The sequence below is a fragment of the Artibeus jamaicensis genome, unplaced genomic scaffold (genome assembly GCF_021234435.1).
Source record: "Artibeus jamaicensis isolate MK-2021 breed Jamaican fruit bat unplaced genomic scaffold, CSHL_Jam_final contig_889, whole genome shotgun sequence".
NCBI lineage: Eukaryota > Metazoa > Chordata > Mammalia > Chiroptera > Phyllostomidae > Artibeus > Artibeus jamaicensis.
The window spans coordinates 3,186,564-3,200,338 of NW_026522005.1; the positions used below are offsets into that span (position 1 = coordinate 3,186,564).

A 13,775-nucleotide genomic window follows, 5' to 3' on the forward strand; every position below is an offset into this window, starting at 1 on the left:
CTATTGATGCGGAATTATCATATCCCATGACTATATCCTTCAAGAACAAAACCAAAATGAAGAGTTCATTATTAACAGAACTGCAATACACGAAATGTTCAAGGAAGTTCTGAAAGCCAAGGTGAAATGGTTACCAGACAGAAATGCAGATCCTCAAGAAAGACTGAAGGGCACCAAGAATGGGAATTATGACATCGTTCTGTGGGATTCGTAATGTAGGTAAAAGTAGCACATGCGACAGTTATGGTGTGAAGGACCAGGCAGGGTGGGGACAGGAATGTGCACCCAGACAATTAAAGCTTTCTATGTTCTGAGTGAACAATAACAGTATTAACTCTAAGCGCACTGTAAAAAGTGAAGAATATATATTGCAACCGCTAGAGCGCAGGTGGCTAACACAAGGCCCGAGGGCCCAATGCAGCCCTCCACCTTGTTTTATCCATCCACCACCTTGTTTCTACCCGGGGGCAGCGCCGAGCTCTCACTTAACTGTTAAGGAGCAGTTACGTTTGTACTGTCCTAAAACCACACGCGGCCCATTGAAGGCAACTGTGAGGCTGATGTGGCCCCCAGTGAAACTGAGTTTGACACCCCTGCTCTAGAGCAACCACTGAAAAACAGCATAAGTATTCCAACAGCTTTTTTAGAAGGTAGAGAAGAAGAAACAACAACAAAAACAGGCCGAGGGGAGGTGGAGAAGGGTAGGGGGGATGAATGGTGACGGGCAGAGATTTAACTTGGGGTGGTGAACACACAATACAGTACACAGAGGGTGTATTGTAGAATTGCGCCCCTGAAACCTGTATAATTTTGTTAACCAGTGTCACACAATAAATTTAATAAAAAGAAAAAATAAGGGGAATAAATAGAAAACAAATAATAAAATGGAGCCCCAAACCCAATAATTATATTAAACATGAATACGGTAAACATTAAAACTAAAAGGCAGAAAATGCAGAATGGACTCTTTTTAAACAAAGCATGAACAGCTATATGCTATCCTAGATAAGAGCTAAACTTGAAATATAAAGCCCCAGATAGATTCAAAGTAAATGGATGGAAAAAGATACACTATGCAAACAGTTAACATAAGTTTTAGTGGGTTCTATTAATATCAGATAAAATAGGTTTTAGAAAAAACTGTGAGAAATAAAAAAGGTACTTTTAATAACTGGATCGATTTACTAGAAAACCATAGTAAAAAATATGGACGCCCTTCCTAACAGAGCCTCAAAAATGCATGAAGCCAGAACACTCTTCAGCAATAAATACGAAATCAACCCTATGCTATAATTCAAATGAACCTCAAAAACATTATACAATAAAAAGAAATGAGACACAAAAACCACATATTGAATAGTTCCATTTATATGAAATGTCCAGAAAAGGCAACTATCTAAAGACGGGAAGCAGCCTACCGGGCAGCCTGGAGCCTGCGACAGAGATGAACTGCCGGACACAAGGGATCTCACTGGTGTGGTGGAAATGTTTTAAAAATGGACCCCGACCGTAGGCGCACCACTCATCCAATTCCTTTTTTAAAAAAATCACTGAATGCATAAAGTTATGGTATAGAAATTATGCCTTCAAGTTGTTTTTAAAAGGAAAAAAATTAACAAAGCAAAAACTGACACAATTAGAGGGAGAAATAAAACGACCCCACAATCATAGTTAGATGATTTCTCAGCAACTAATAGAAAAGGTAGGGTTGGAGGGGGAATTAAGAAAAACAGATCTGAATAACTCTATCAGCCGCCATGGCCTACTGACAGTTACAGGACACTATGTCCACCGACTGCAAAACACACATGCTTTTCAATTCAGTGCTTCTCGGCAAGGACAAGAGCCTTCCAAGGGACATCTGGCAATGTCTGGGCACATTTATGTTGTCATGTCTTGTGGGATGCTACTGGCATCTTGCAGGCAAAAGTCAGAAACGCTGGTAAACAACCTAAAATGTAAAGGGCAGCACCCCACAATAAAGAGTTACCTGATCTTAAATATTAAGTTCCAAGGCTGAGAGACCCTGTTTTCAAGCTCTTTTAAGAGGGCAGACTATGTGTTAGCATTCGAAACACATCACAGTAAATTTATAAAGACTGAACTCAAACAGCATATATTCCCCAACCTCAGTGAAATTAAATTCTGAATCTGTAACATCAAGATATCTAGGAAAACCCCAAATATTTAAAAATTAAACAATATACCTCTAATTACTGCAAAAACAAAATTGCTAAGTAATCACAAAGAAATCAAAGGAAAAAAAAAACTTCAAGAGAAAATATTTCTCTTGAAGGGAAATGTTTTCCCTAAAATCAAAGGGAAAAAAAAACTTCAATCAGAAAATATTTTGAACCAATGCCAACACATCACAATGTGTGGGATGCAGCTAAAGCAGTGCTTAAAGGAAAATGTGTAGCTTTAAATGTACATGTTAACAAACAATAGAGCAGGGACTATCTTTTCTTCTTGTTCTAATTGCTTAATAGCTAGAATAATGTTCAGCATTTAGTAGATACCCAATAAGTATTTACTAATTGAATGAATAAATAACAAAAGGCTAAATGAGTAGAAAGATATCTAAATGCCAACAGAAAAATCTGGATGACAGACTGAATGATTTTCTGTTTGTACTTTCTGTTTTCTTAAAATAATCCACAGGTATTTTGGTTTAGTTATCAAACCAAAAGACTTGGGTCTTTTTCTAGACCCAAGTGGCCCTTCTCCAGGGAAAGAGGAGCATGAAAGCCAGCTGAAATCATGCATAATTGAGCCAGCGAGGGTCAGGTTCCGCTGGCACCCTGGGAACTGGAAGAGCATGAAAACAAGAAAGAAACACTGTCTCGTCGCCTGCCACTCGGAAAGCTTCTTCTCTACCGAGTTGTTTTAGGAGAGGGGGAAAGGCACAGATCTAATTAACTAACGGAATAAAGTGACTGTAACTTTATCAATTCCCAATGCAAACAAACTGCTTCCAGAATGAAGAGTGAGAGAAAGCACTGCTCCGGTGAATCAGCCCTGCTGGGGAGATCAAACCAGGCAGGAACCCTCCCACCTGAACTGCTCGCTCTCCCTGCCCAGATTGACAGAGTCGAAAGCAATGAGTGATCAAGCAATTTTTTCTTCTTTCTCTCTCCCCAGAAAGCTGCCAGAAAATAAAACCATTTTCTTCCCACACACAAGGATCTCATTCTGGTCTAACTGAAAATACAGCTTGTCTCCACGGAAACATATATATCACCAAGGCTCTAATACTCTCAACGAGTCCAGGCTAACATCTTATTCTCCTTTCTTTTCCCCCCATTCTGGGCCTGGAGCTCCCTGAAAATGCTAGTTTAAGCGGGGGGGAAGAGACCCCCGACTTGCTCTTCTTCTTAAAGTAGTAATTACAAATCAATTAACAGGACAAATTAATTTCTAGGGCATACACACATATAAATCATGAGCTTTGCTAAGTCACCGAGTCATTAAAATCATATTCAAATGTGCTTCTAAGTGAATTCAGAAACTCCTTTCCTGTAGTAAAAAAAAAAAAAAAAAGGTGACCAGGCAGGAAGGAACCCCATGCTACTGGGCCAGGAACTGAAAATGTGCCGGCTCAGGGCAGTGCCAAAAGGTGGCCTTAGGACGAGTGGCAGCTACAGGCCACCTGAATCCCAGGAACGCAGAATCACACCCGGCCACACCGCCCACCCTGTCAGCTTTCATGAGGGCTCAGAGCAATTTTAACACCTGCAGACAAAGCAAGGAGCTCTACACCACTGGTACTTAATAAAGCAGTTCTTTAGACAATCTTTGGCTCAGTAACAGACAGAAATGTGTCTTAAAGCCACAAAGAAGCATGGAAAACCAGAGGTTTGCAGAGCAAAAACTCAGTTTAAATGGAAAGGGGGGGCGGGATTAACAACAAAATTAACAACTGGCCCTGCAAATCTTATGAAGCAAATCTTCGTCAAATCTTCTTGGAGAAGAACCACCAAGGGAGCGCTGAGGCTACTCTGCAAAATCCCCATGCCTCCGTTCTGAAGCATCTTGTTCAAGGTTATCTAGGAAAGTCAGCACCGAATTACCCCTTAAAATGGTCTCTCCAAGTTTACTGCAGAAGGAAACTGTTTGTCTCCATAAATCTCACAGCTGACATTTGTACTGCAATCACAAGCAACATTTACCAAGGGTGAGACCCAGAAGAAAAAACACACCACATTGTTTTCTGAAAGCATGAAGGCTGGCACTCGGAGCTACCCACAATTAGAGGAACTAGCAGCCAGGCAGCTACAATAGCCAGGCTCCCTGGGGGGCTAATTTGCTGCTCGGGATCTGGGGCAGTTTAATCCCACTGTGAGATTTCATAATTCTGACTGAAGTATGGTCTAAAGGCTGCCTGCCCTGAGCAGAGGACATAACTCAAGGGGGGCCTGGTTTCTCATCTTAGGAGAGAAATTTTAACGCTAAGTGTTCTCTTGCACTAGGTCCTCAACAGTTGACAGTCCAGGGGAAAAAAGCCTTCGAGTTATGTATTTTCTTAGAAAGTAAAGCACTTTCTAATAATGAGAGCTTTCTAAAAATGGAATGCATCTCAGGAGATCGAGTTCCTCGACTGTGGACAGGGTCCAGGGGATGCTGATGACCAAGTGGCTCTGATGACACAGAAGGGACTCGGGCATGTAGAGAGACGGTTAGGTGACTCCCAGGGGCCTGTTCCGTTCGAGGGACTAAGAAAATGGAGGTGATTACCCACGAAACTCCAAGGGGAAAGAACACTCTTGCCTCAAGTCATCTAGTAATCATTTCAGGGAGAACTACGTGTAAGAATAAATCCGACTGCCCCATCCTCCAGAAAGACACACCCACATACCCCATGTACTTCCACACGCCAACCACACATGACTGGAATCCCATTCTCGCAAACTCTAGTTTCATCCAAAATTTTTGGAGAGAGCTGTGGGCTCAGGCTTCCCATCTATAGTGACCTTGCAGGAAATAACAGGCTAGGCAATGGCTTTTTCAGTAGAAGCATCTGAGATGCACTATTTGCATTTGTTGAGATCAAATGACCTGTCCACGGACAAAAAAACTACAAATACAACTGAGTCTCTCATCTGAGCCCCCCTGAAAACCCACAGAGTACTGGAAGACGGAGTTGGTAATGTGTTTCTTTCAAAGACAGAAACAAAACAAGGCATGTCATTGATCCAAAAAAAGGCAAGAGAGAAAAAGAAATATAAAATAGGTGTGTCAAATAAAAACGAAGAGTAAGATAGTAAAAACATACTGCTATTTTTACTACACATAGTAAACACCACATAGGTGTGTCCAGAAATGGGAAACTCTACAAGACAAATAACCCGATTTCTTCAACAAATAAACTGCGAGGAAGAAAATGGGGGAGGAGTAACCTACAGATGAAGACACAGACTGACCAAGTGCAACTGTGGGGACCTGTATGTATCCTGATTTGAATTAGCAACTGCTAAAAAATATATATGAAATGAGAAAGGTTCCGGCAAACTTGAACAGTGAGCAAATAATGTCTTAAAAGACTCATTTTTAAAAGTAATAGTACTCATGTTTTGAATAAAAAGATTTCTTAACTTTTAGAGATATAGAACAAAGTAATATAGAGACTACAAGTGAAGTGATACGTTATCTGAGATCTGCTTAAAAATAGACCCGTCTGGTGATGGGGGAGGGTGCACAGAACAAGAGATGAACAGGATGGGCAATGGGTTCATCACTGGTCCCAAGTAACACATACACAGGATTTATTACCCTCATTCTGTGTTCATTTGAATTTTATTGGAATATAAAAGACAAAGGAACAGAAGGAGAAAGGGAAGAAGGAAAGACCTGTAGATAGGTAAGGATGTGAAGAAAATGTTTGGGCAGGAGAGACTTCAAAATATTCACGTGGTGACCTCTTGGGTAATGGGATCGCAATGTTTATAAAATGTTATAAACTTATCAACTCCAGGTGGGGAGACTGCTGGTAATCTTAGCTTCTTTTGCTTCGCTATGTTTTCTAATTTCTCTACAGTGAAGAAATCGGAAAGTTGATTCCAAAACAGTTTAAAAGGACAGAAGAAAGACTGTCAGAAAAACACAAGAGCCTTCCACTTAAACCCACACACTTTAATGACTTTTATTTTAGGCCACGGCACCTTTGCAGAATCTGGTGAAAGATTCTACCTCTCTCCGTAGAAGAAATACACACTCCTACGGAATTTCTCATGCCATGTGAGGAACCCACAGGCATTCTCGCCATCGCCAATTTGCAGAGGAGGAGAAGACAGAGAGGTGGGGGGTACGCACAGGGTCCCATCGCTACTGAGAGCCCGCTGAGTGGCTGAGCCAACATACAAACTCACGGCATAACTCTAGAGCTGGGCTCGTTTTTGTTGTTGTTAGGATTGTATTTATTTATTTCAGAGAGAGGGAAAGGCAGTAGGGAGGGACAGAGGAGAGAAACATCCATGTGAAAGGGATCACGTGCCTCTCACACAGGCCCCAAACAGGCCCGCAATGCAAGCATGTGCCCTGACTGGGAATCCAACCGGAGATCTCTGGCTCTGCGGGACGATGCTCGACCAACTGAGCCACACTGGCCAGGGCTCGAGCTGGGTTCTAACTACCATATTGCATGGCCACACATAGAATTAAATCAAATATACCAAGCAAACATGACAGCCTGGATCATACTCTGGAGGTCATGTCTTCGAATTCAACTAACACGAAGTGACTACCATGTGCCAGACTCTCCAAACCCATCAGCCCACCCAGCCCGCACCGCCGTGATGTAAGTGGAGCTGAATGAACACCCAGCTGGAGAGTCAGGAGTCGAGCCTGACGTCTGACCTCAAGTTCACCATACCACACTACTGATTTCCTTACAGTTGGGGGGATGGTCGAAGTCACACGTAGCCTCCTCGTAACCAAAATCTTTTCAAGATCACTGGTTGGAGGTCCAGCTCAACAGTTCAACTGGTGGACCCTAAAATTTCCCCAGGATGCAAAGTAATCCAGTTGTTGAGATGCGCCCTCGTGGCTCTCCCTGAGCCAGGTGAGTGACACATCTCAGATGGAGACATGCTTCCCGAAGTTTGCACCTGAGGCTCCGTACACAGACAGAACTGCATGCACACCGTGAAGACGTCACCCTCGCGCACAACACGGCCTGCACGAACACGCACGAGCACACTACACGAGAGCCAGCACAGTGCTTACGGTTTCACAGTTCAAGCATCGAGTTTCGTTGGTGAGCGTTCCCTGAAAAATCTCATGGACCCAGGTGAGTTCTGGTTTGTTATTCTCGGCAGGTTCGTTCATGTTGCCGTTTTTCAGTTTCCCATTTTGTTTCTCCTGTTTCTTCTCTTCCTGCAGGATGTCCGCAATAGTGTTTAGCAAATAATTTAAAAACTCGTGAGCATCCTGCTGCATGTAGTTATCAAAGAGATCTGGAAAGGAGAAGGTCATTGTTTCAGTCTCGGATTCTCGAAAAGCAAATGAAACGCTCAACTTTACAGGCCACTCTTCAGTGTTTATATTGAAAAGGATGGGCGGGTTTGGAATATGTTCATCTCCACTCTGTAACTTCAGCAGGTAAGTTCGAAAAGAATTTTTGGCCATTTCTCTTTTGTAGCAGCCACCAAGAAACTAAATTTCCTGTGTTTCCCTAAAGTCATTATGTAAATAAAAGCCACCTAAATATTTTTATTCTACAAAAGGAGAAGAAAAGTAGCAAAAATAAATTTCCTGATAAAATATCAATATTTAATATGATGTGACCACCAAGGACCACTTATTTATTCTGTAAGTTACCCCAGCAACTGGGGTCTCTTCCCAGAGATCACGTCAAATTCTGGGTCAGCCCGGAAGCAGCCTGCATGAAGCACGTAAGGGAGATGAGGGCCGTTTGGGAGAACGTATCTATCAGACAGTGTTCCGAAACCAAACGCGAAGGCTTCCGGAAGCCCACTGCTGTTTCCTGCCACGCGGACACACAGTCTCGGGATGAATGCAGCTGTGAGGCCTCATTATTAATCATGTTCACAATGAGACTCCGGAGAGCTCTGCCTCCTTCTCAGATTATTTTTATTCTGGTCTGTATAAATTACAACAATTTTAAAAGACAGCAATCAAATTAAATGAGACTTTATAAAACAAACATCTGATTAACTACAAATCTGGTGGAGTAAGGCTGAAATCTAGGATAAACACAAATATCAAGTATTTTTCTAGTCACAAAAATTACCAATGCAAGACTGGAATAAACTAGTCTCTACTGCCACTGCCCCACCCCCCAAAATATATATAAAATGAAAAAAAATCAGGTGACAGCAAGACATTTTATCATTCAAAGGTTATCAATTTAATATCTTTCAATTATCTTAGGTAAATAAAAATCAGAGGTATTATTTTTAAAACAGAGGCTCTGATTAGATAATATGCATTTACTTTAATCACTTATGACAAGTTCCTAAAATAGTACTATTTTATTCAATTACTGCATCAACCTATTTCTTCCAATGAGTTTCCTGCTTAGAAGGCTGCCTTGGGCAATTTTCCCTCTTACGATGGTCTACCCAGGAAAAAAAGGCCCTCCAACTGTGAAGCGAATAAAAAGACCATTCCACACTGAGATGACAAATCTGAAATTTTTAAGCATATTTATTTATCCAGTTTCGCTTGTATGCTAAGTGGAGAAAGAGAAATATCTTTCCTTTAAAAAAGTATGTTTCAGCAGTTGGCCATCCTATCTTCCCCTGGGGGAGAAAAGGGGTTCATTCTGAGGACACACCCACTGTCGATTCTCCTTATTCCAGGCCCTTCCACACATTCACCCCACGCCACTCACCATTCTCCTTCCTCAGCCTCGAAATGAACTTCTTGGGTGGGATCACTCCGACCTTCTTCTTCTGCGTGGCGATGCTGTGGAAAAGGTCGGCCAGGCACGTCAGCAGGTTCTCCTTCTTTTTTTGCTGGGCCTTGTACGCCAGCACGTTCTCCCGGAACGGCCGGCAGAAGTACAAGGCCTGAAGCACGGAGTTACAGTAGCAGGTGTTCCCGAACTGCCAAGGGACAACAGGGACGCTTCAGATCCCAGTCGGGGGCAGGCCACCGCCGCCGGCCTCCGCCAACCGGCCTGGGTGTCCCTGGGCTGGGGTCCTGCTCACCAGGTAGGGACCCTAGTGAACCGCTCGGAACACGGGTGGCTAAGCTGGTCAACAGGGACATGAACACAAGTTTACACCAGCCTGGTGCCTCTCTAGCCCACCACCATCTCTGAAATATAGTAAGTACTCTGCCCAGATAAAATATAAATTTAAAAAAATCTAATAAGACCTTCTGATGCTTAAAAAAAATAGAGAACAAAAAACCTGACATAATCTGGGGACCCAGAAAAGCAACTGGCTAAATAAAAGACGCCACAGGACAATACATCCAAACTCCCTGAGGACAAAAATAAAAATCCAGATCAACAAAAAATCCAGGGACCAGGAAAACACCGTGCTCTGATGAAACAGCCTTCACGTAACCGTGTCCTGTTTCAGTTCTTCTCCCTCCGGGCCCAGCGTCCCTGCCCACGGGCTCCAGACCAGTCTCCTCTCCTCCTCGGGAGCCCGGCGGACAGGCCTCCTTCAGCTGTGCCCCTGGCTCCCTCCCTCGCGACTCCCCAGGTGCCCTTGACCTTGCTTCTAACAGGACCACAATCCAGTGCCGCCCAGTGCCGGGTCCCCTACAATCACAGGAGGGCCTGCACAGAAATATTTTGTGCTCTCAGCCTCCAGAGACACCGCGATGACAATTAAAGAGGGAAGAGTCACCCCCTCGCTGGTTTGTACTGATTGGAAAACCAACTCTGTGGAAGAACAGGGCGGAGGAGATGATCGCCTCAGAATTTCTGCTACACAGTGGAGAGAAAGAACACTCAGGAAATAACAAGATTAACATCACTGGTGTCGAAGTGCTGTGAAAGATTAAAATAGAACACACGTGTCTTCTCGGGATCAGAGGCCGGCCTGCGTGCCGCGTACCCAGGAGCCAGACAGAAGCTCCGGCACACTGCCAATGGCATTTCTAAGGTGTGCTAAGATAGAACAGTTCCTGCTTTTCTACTTGTCTTAATCTAGTTGGACACAATTATGTAAAAGGAGACAAGCCTCTTTTTAAATTAAAGTTGGAATTTTCATGAGTTACTGTTCGAAGGGAACCAAAAGCTCTCAATAAACTTGGATCTCACAACGCTCCCACAAACTAGGAAGCAGCCTTACTCTTCTCCCCAAAGTCTGCATTTGTACGTTCCTTAGCCAGGGCAGAATCCCCACAACTTGGATAACTATCCTCATAGAGCTTAAGCAGAGGCCTGCGCACAATGGCTGTGTATTAAAAATTAGGAATATTAAATGTGTATTAAAAATGTGTACTAAAATTAGGAGTCAGTACTTCATCAGCACAATGCTCTATCTTCTAGCACAGCAGCCTCCCTCCTTCCACTCTTTTCTCTGTTACACAATGTATTGCCTTTACCCACACACCCTTCAACAGTGCTTGGTCTTGATCCAGTGGACAACTCCTAGGGAAAATAAGAAACTAACGTTTACCAAGTGCCCACACGCGACCTCAGCCTCATGTCAAGGTCTTCAGTGGGCCAAGAGGTGCAGATGGGGGGAAGGGGGCTCAGAGAGGTCAAGTGACTTGCTCAAGATCACACAGCTGGTGAGAAGCACAGGCAGCACTCAGATGTAGGTACTGCTTGGAAGCCAATATTCTCTCCATTACATCACAGGCAGCATCCACTTGCAGAGAATACTTCCAGCCTCCCCACTGCAAACTGTGACCTATCACACCAGGGCACTGACTAAGCTCAGAGCACTCGTTCCAGAAAACAAAGTGCTTTTGAGTTAACGCTTGATGTCACTGAAAGCTCCACCTCAGAGAGAATCAGGTGAGGAAGAAAGCTCACAAAGGCGGTGGGTGATACTGCCTTCCTACGTGGTCATGACCAATTCACCCAGGAGGCAGCGCCTGGTGAGTCTGCTCACGCACAAGGGAGCTACTGCTGAGTGGGTACGATGAGGCCCAGGAATTCAGAGATAACTGGGCCCCACACACCACCCCTGCTCCAGGCACCACCGCCGAGTCGTATCCTTACACGGTTACTGGTGGCAAGCTGGTAACACTTTCAAAACTCTGACTGCACCCATGCGTACTGAGAAGACAACTGAGGAGTCTTTACTTGTGCAGATGGTAAACAAAGAATGTATAACAGCAGATTTGACTACAGAGGTTCATAAAACACCCTCTGAAAGTTAGGTGTACGAAGTTAATTCTTTAAAATACAGGCGGGAAAATAGTAAGAACCTGACCCAAGGATGCAGTAACGAAACCCTTCTTTCTGAGACAGCTCGCACTTTCAAAAACTGGACTAAATCTCCCCCTCCCTGACATCTGCCACTTCTAGTAACTATAGAGCATGAACAATTACCTAAAAATTGCTGATGAAAATGGCAGTGGAGTTGCTTCGAGGACTCTAAAATATCTGACAAGAATAGTACATTTTTTAAATACTTACGTTGACCAATCCGAAGTAGTGTTCATTGATTGGAAACTGCTCTGGACCAATGTCTTTTTCCAGAGCAGAGGCATTGGTGCCCTGAAAGAGAAAAATAACAAAAGCTCTGCGGCTTGAAGAACAGACAAGGAGGTAAAACGATACTGACAGGCCACCTGAGACAGTGCCGCCCCTGGGCGCCCCGGGGTTTGGGGCTGTTGGTAATGTTCCTGCCGAAAGGAAAGGTGTCAGAAGTAGCCCAGCTGTAAATCCTCTCCTCGTCCAACCCACTCTTCCCCATCCTGCTCCCTGGCTTCATTCATCTTCTGCTGGGACAGGAGGTGTGACACAGGCCAACGAGCGACCTGACATCAAGAGCTCCTGAAGCCCAGACGTGCTAAGCTCAGAGAGTGGCGGCAGCTTTGATAGTATTCAGCAGGGTGGGGAATCATACCGTCACTGTGAAGGTCAATGTCTTCATTCTGATAGAGGTTTATCACACACCCACTATGTGCTCTCGCGATAGAACGGCAGACAAAGAGGACACGACGCCTGCTCCTGTGGAGTCCACAGTTTAGTGGATGGAGACAGAAAGAGCAACAAGCACGCCGGACAGAAGGTGACACACGCAGGGGAGAAAAATACAGTAGGAAATGAGGCTGGGGCTCCAGGGCGTGTGGGGCAAAGGAGAGACATAGTGGAGGGGGCGGAAGAAGGTGGACAGATGCAGCTTTAAATAGGGTGGTCGGAGAGGACAGTGACATGGCCAAAAAATGTTGTAAGTAATGGAGAAATACAACGGAAAACCTAACAGTTCCCAAATGCACCAAATTGGTAAGCTGCGTGAACCGCTCCGACACAGGTCATAGTTACTGGTGAGTCCTGCCATGTGCCAGGGACTGCACTATTTATTCTCACTACAACCCTCCAAGGGAAGTACTGTTACGATCCCATCTCCCATTCAGAAACACGAGGCTCAGAAGGGCTGAGAATCTGCCCAAGGACCACAGTGGCAGAGGTGGGCCTGGAACCCGGGAGTCGGACTCGGGAGCCCAAGATCTTACCCAAAAGCTCCGCAGAGCAATCCTATCAAACAAAACCATTTCGTGAACCCTACTAAGGGCCAGGGGGCACCGCAATATCATGTTGCTTATCACTCCTCCCCAGGGCCTGGATGGGTCTGCTGGGATCAGGAAACCTGACCAAAGGTGGGTCAGGGAGGGAAGGAGGGTGGGGGGTGAGACGGGGCTCCCGGGCCCTGCGGCTCGGCCCTACAAGCCCCTCCTGCTCTCCGGCTACCATGGGTGACTCACGGCTGGCAGAATCTCAAAGCTTTAGGAGATAGGTATTTTAAAAAGAAAAAGAGACTGTTTAAAAAAAAAACCTGCTGCTGCTACTTATTCTGGGCTAATATAATTAGCATCTCCTGTCACAGGAAGAAATGGCGAAAATGTGGGCTGAGAACTAGTCAAAATGGTCACGTGTCAATAAGCACCATGAAATGCAAAACCACCCAATTCTATGCAAAGAGAACCGCAGCAGAAAGAAAGAGCACAGGCCACCCCTTAGCATGACATCTGGCTTCCCCTCGATTTCCAGGTCCGCGTGCCGTTCCACCGATCGACACTCCTTCACCCTTTACCGGAGGCTCCGACTCCCTGGTCACCCGTGTGTGGGGCGATGTCACCGCCTTCTGTAGTGTGTGCACACCCATGGTTTTCATCGCCTCCACAATAAAGTAACCCCATCTGCAAGGCTGAATTTTTTTAAATAATACATTTCACAATACAGCAGGATTTTATGGTATAGACAAAAATCACTAAAAATGTTCATAAAGCTACATCTCATCCACAGATCGATGTAAATAATGCATATTAAACACACCCACAGCCGTTTCTGAAGCAACACCAGTACATATGGCTCAGAGCCCAGAAGGAATGCCAGTCGTACGGGTGGAGACATGGCGGCAGGTCTCATTAAATCTTTCTTTAGGAGCCGGCCATATATTCAAGCTAATCCATGCTTTCCGCTGTTTGGGAGTTATTAAATTGAGTCCGCGTGAGTCTACCTATTCTCCTATTGGAGGGGGAGTTGGAGAAGGGGGTGACGACTCTTGCGAAGGACAGTGACCCAGGCGGCAGCGTGAAGAGAAACGCCCTGTCCAAACCCCTGCCTGTCTGTGGCCAGTGCTGACCAGCACCACACAAAGGCCTTCCTTCCTCCCGCC

At 44.8% G+C, this 13,775-nt stretch overlaps 1 protein-coding gene across 1 annotated transcript in view; it reads right to left on the reverse strand.

The window, feature by feature from the left end:
* USP46 (ubiquitin specific peptidase 46) overlaps nucleotides 1–13,775 on the reverse strand; it is a 59,054-nt gene that overhangs the window by 22,135 nt on the left and 23,144 nt on the right. Inside the window, exons 2-4 of the mRNA XM_037134682.2 lie at nucleotides 11,570–11,650; nucleotides 8,852–9,065; nucleotides 7,222–7,451 (exon numbers count right to left, since the gene is read on the reverse strand). Coding sequence (XP_036990577.1) covers nucleotides 7,222–7,451; nucleotides 8,852–9,065; nucleotides 11,570–11,650 — 525 coding nt within the window. The remainder of the gene's footprint in view (nucleotides 1–7,221; nucleotides 7,452–8,851; nucleotides 9,066–11,569; nucleotides 11,651–13,775) is intronic.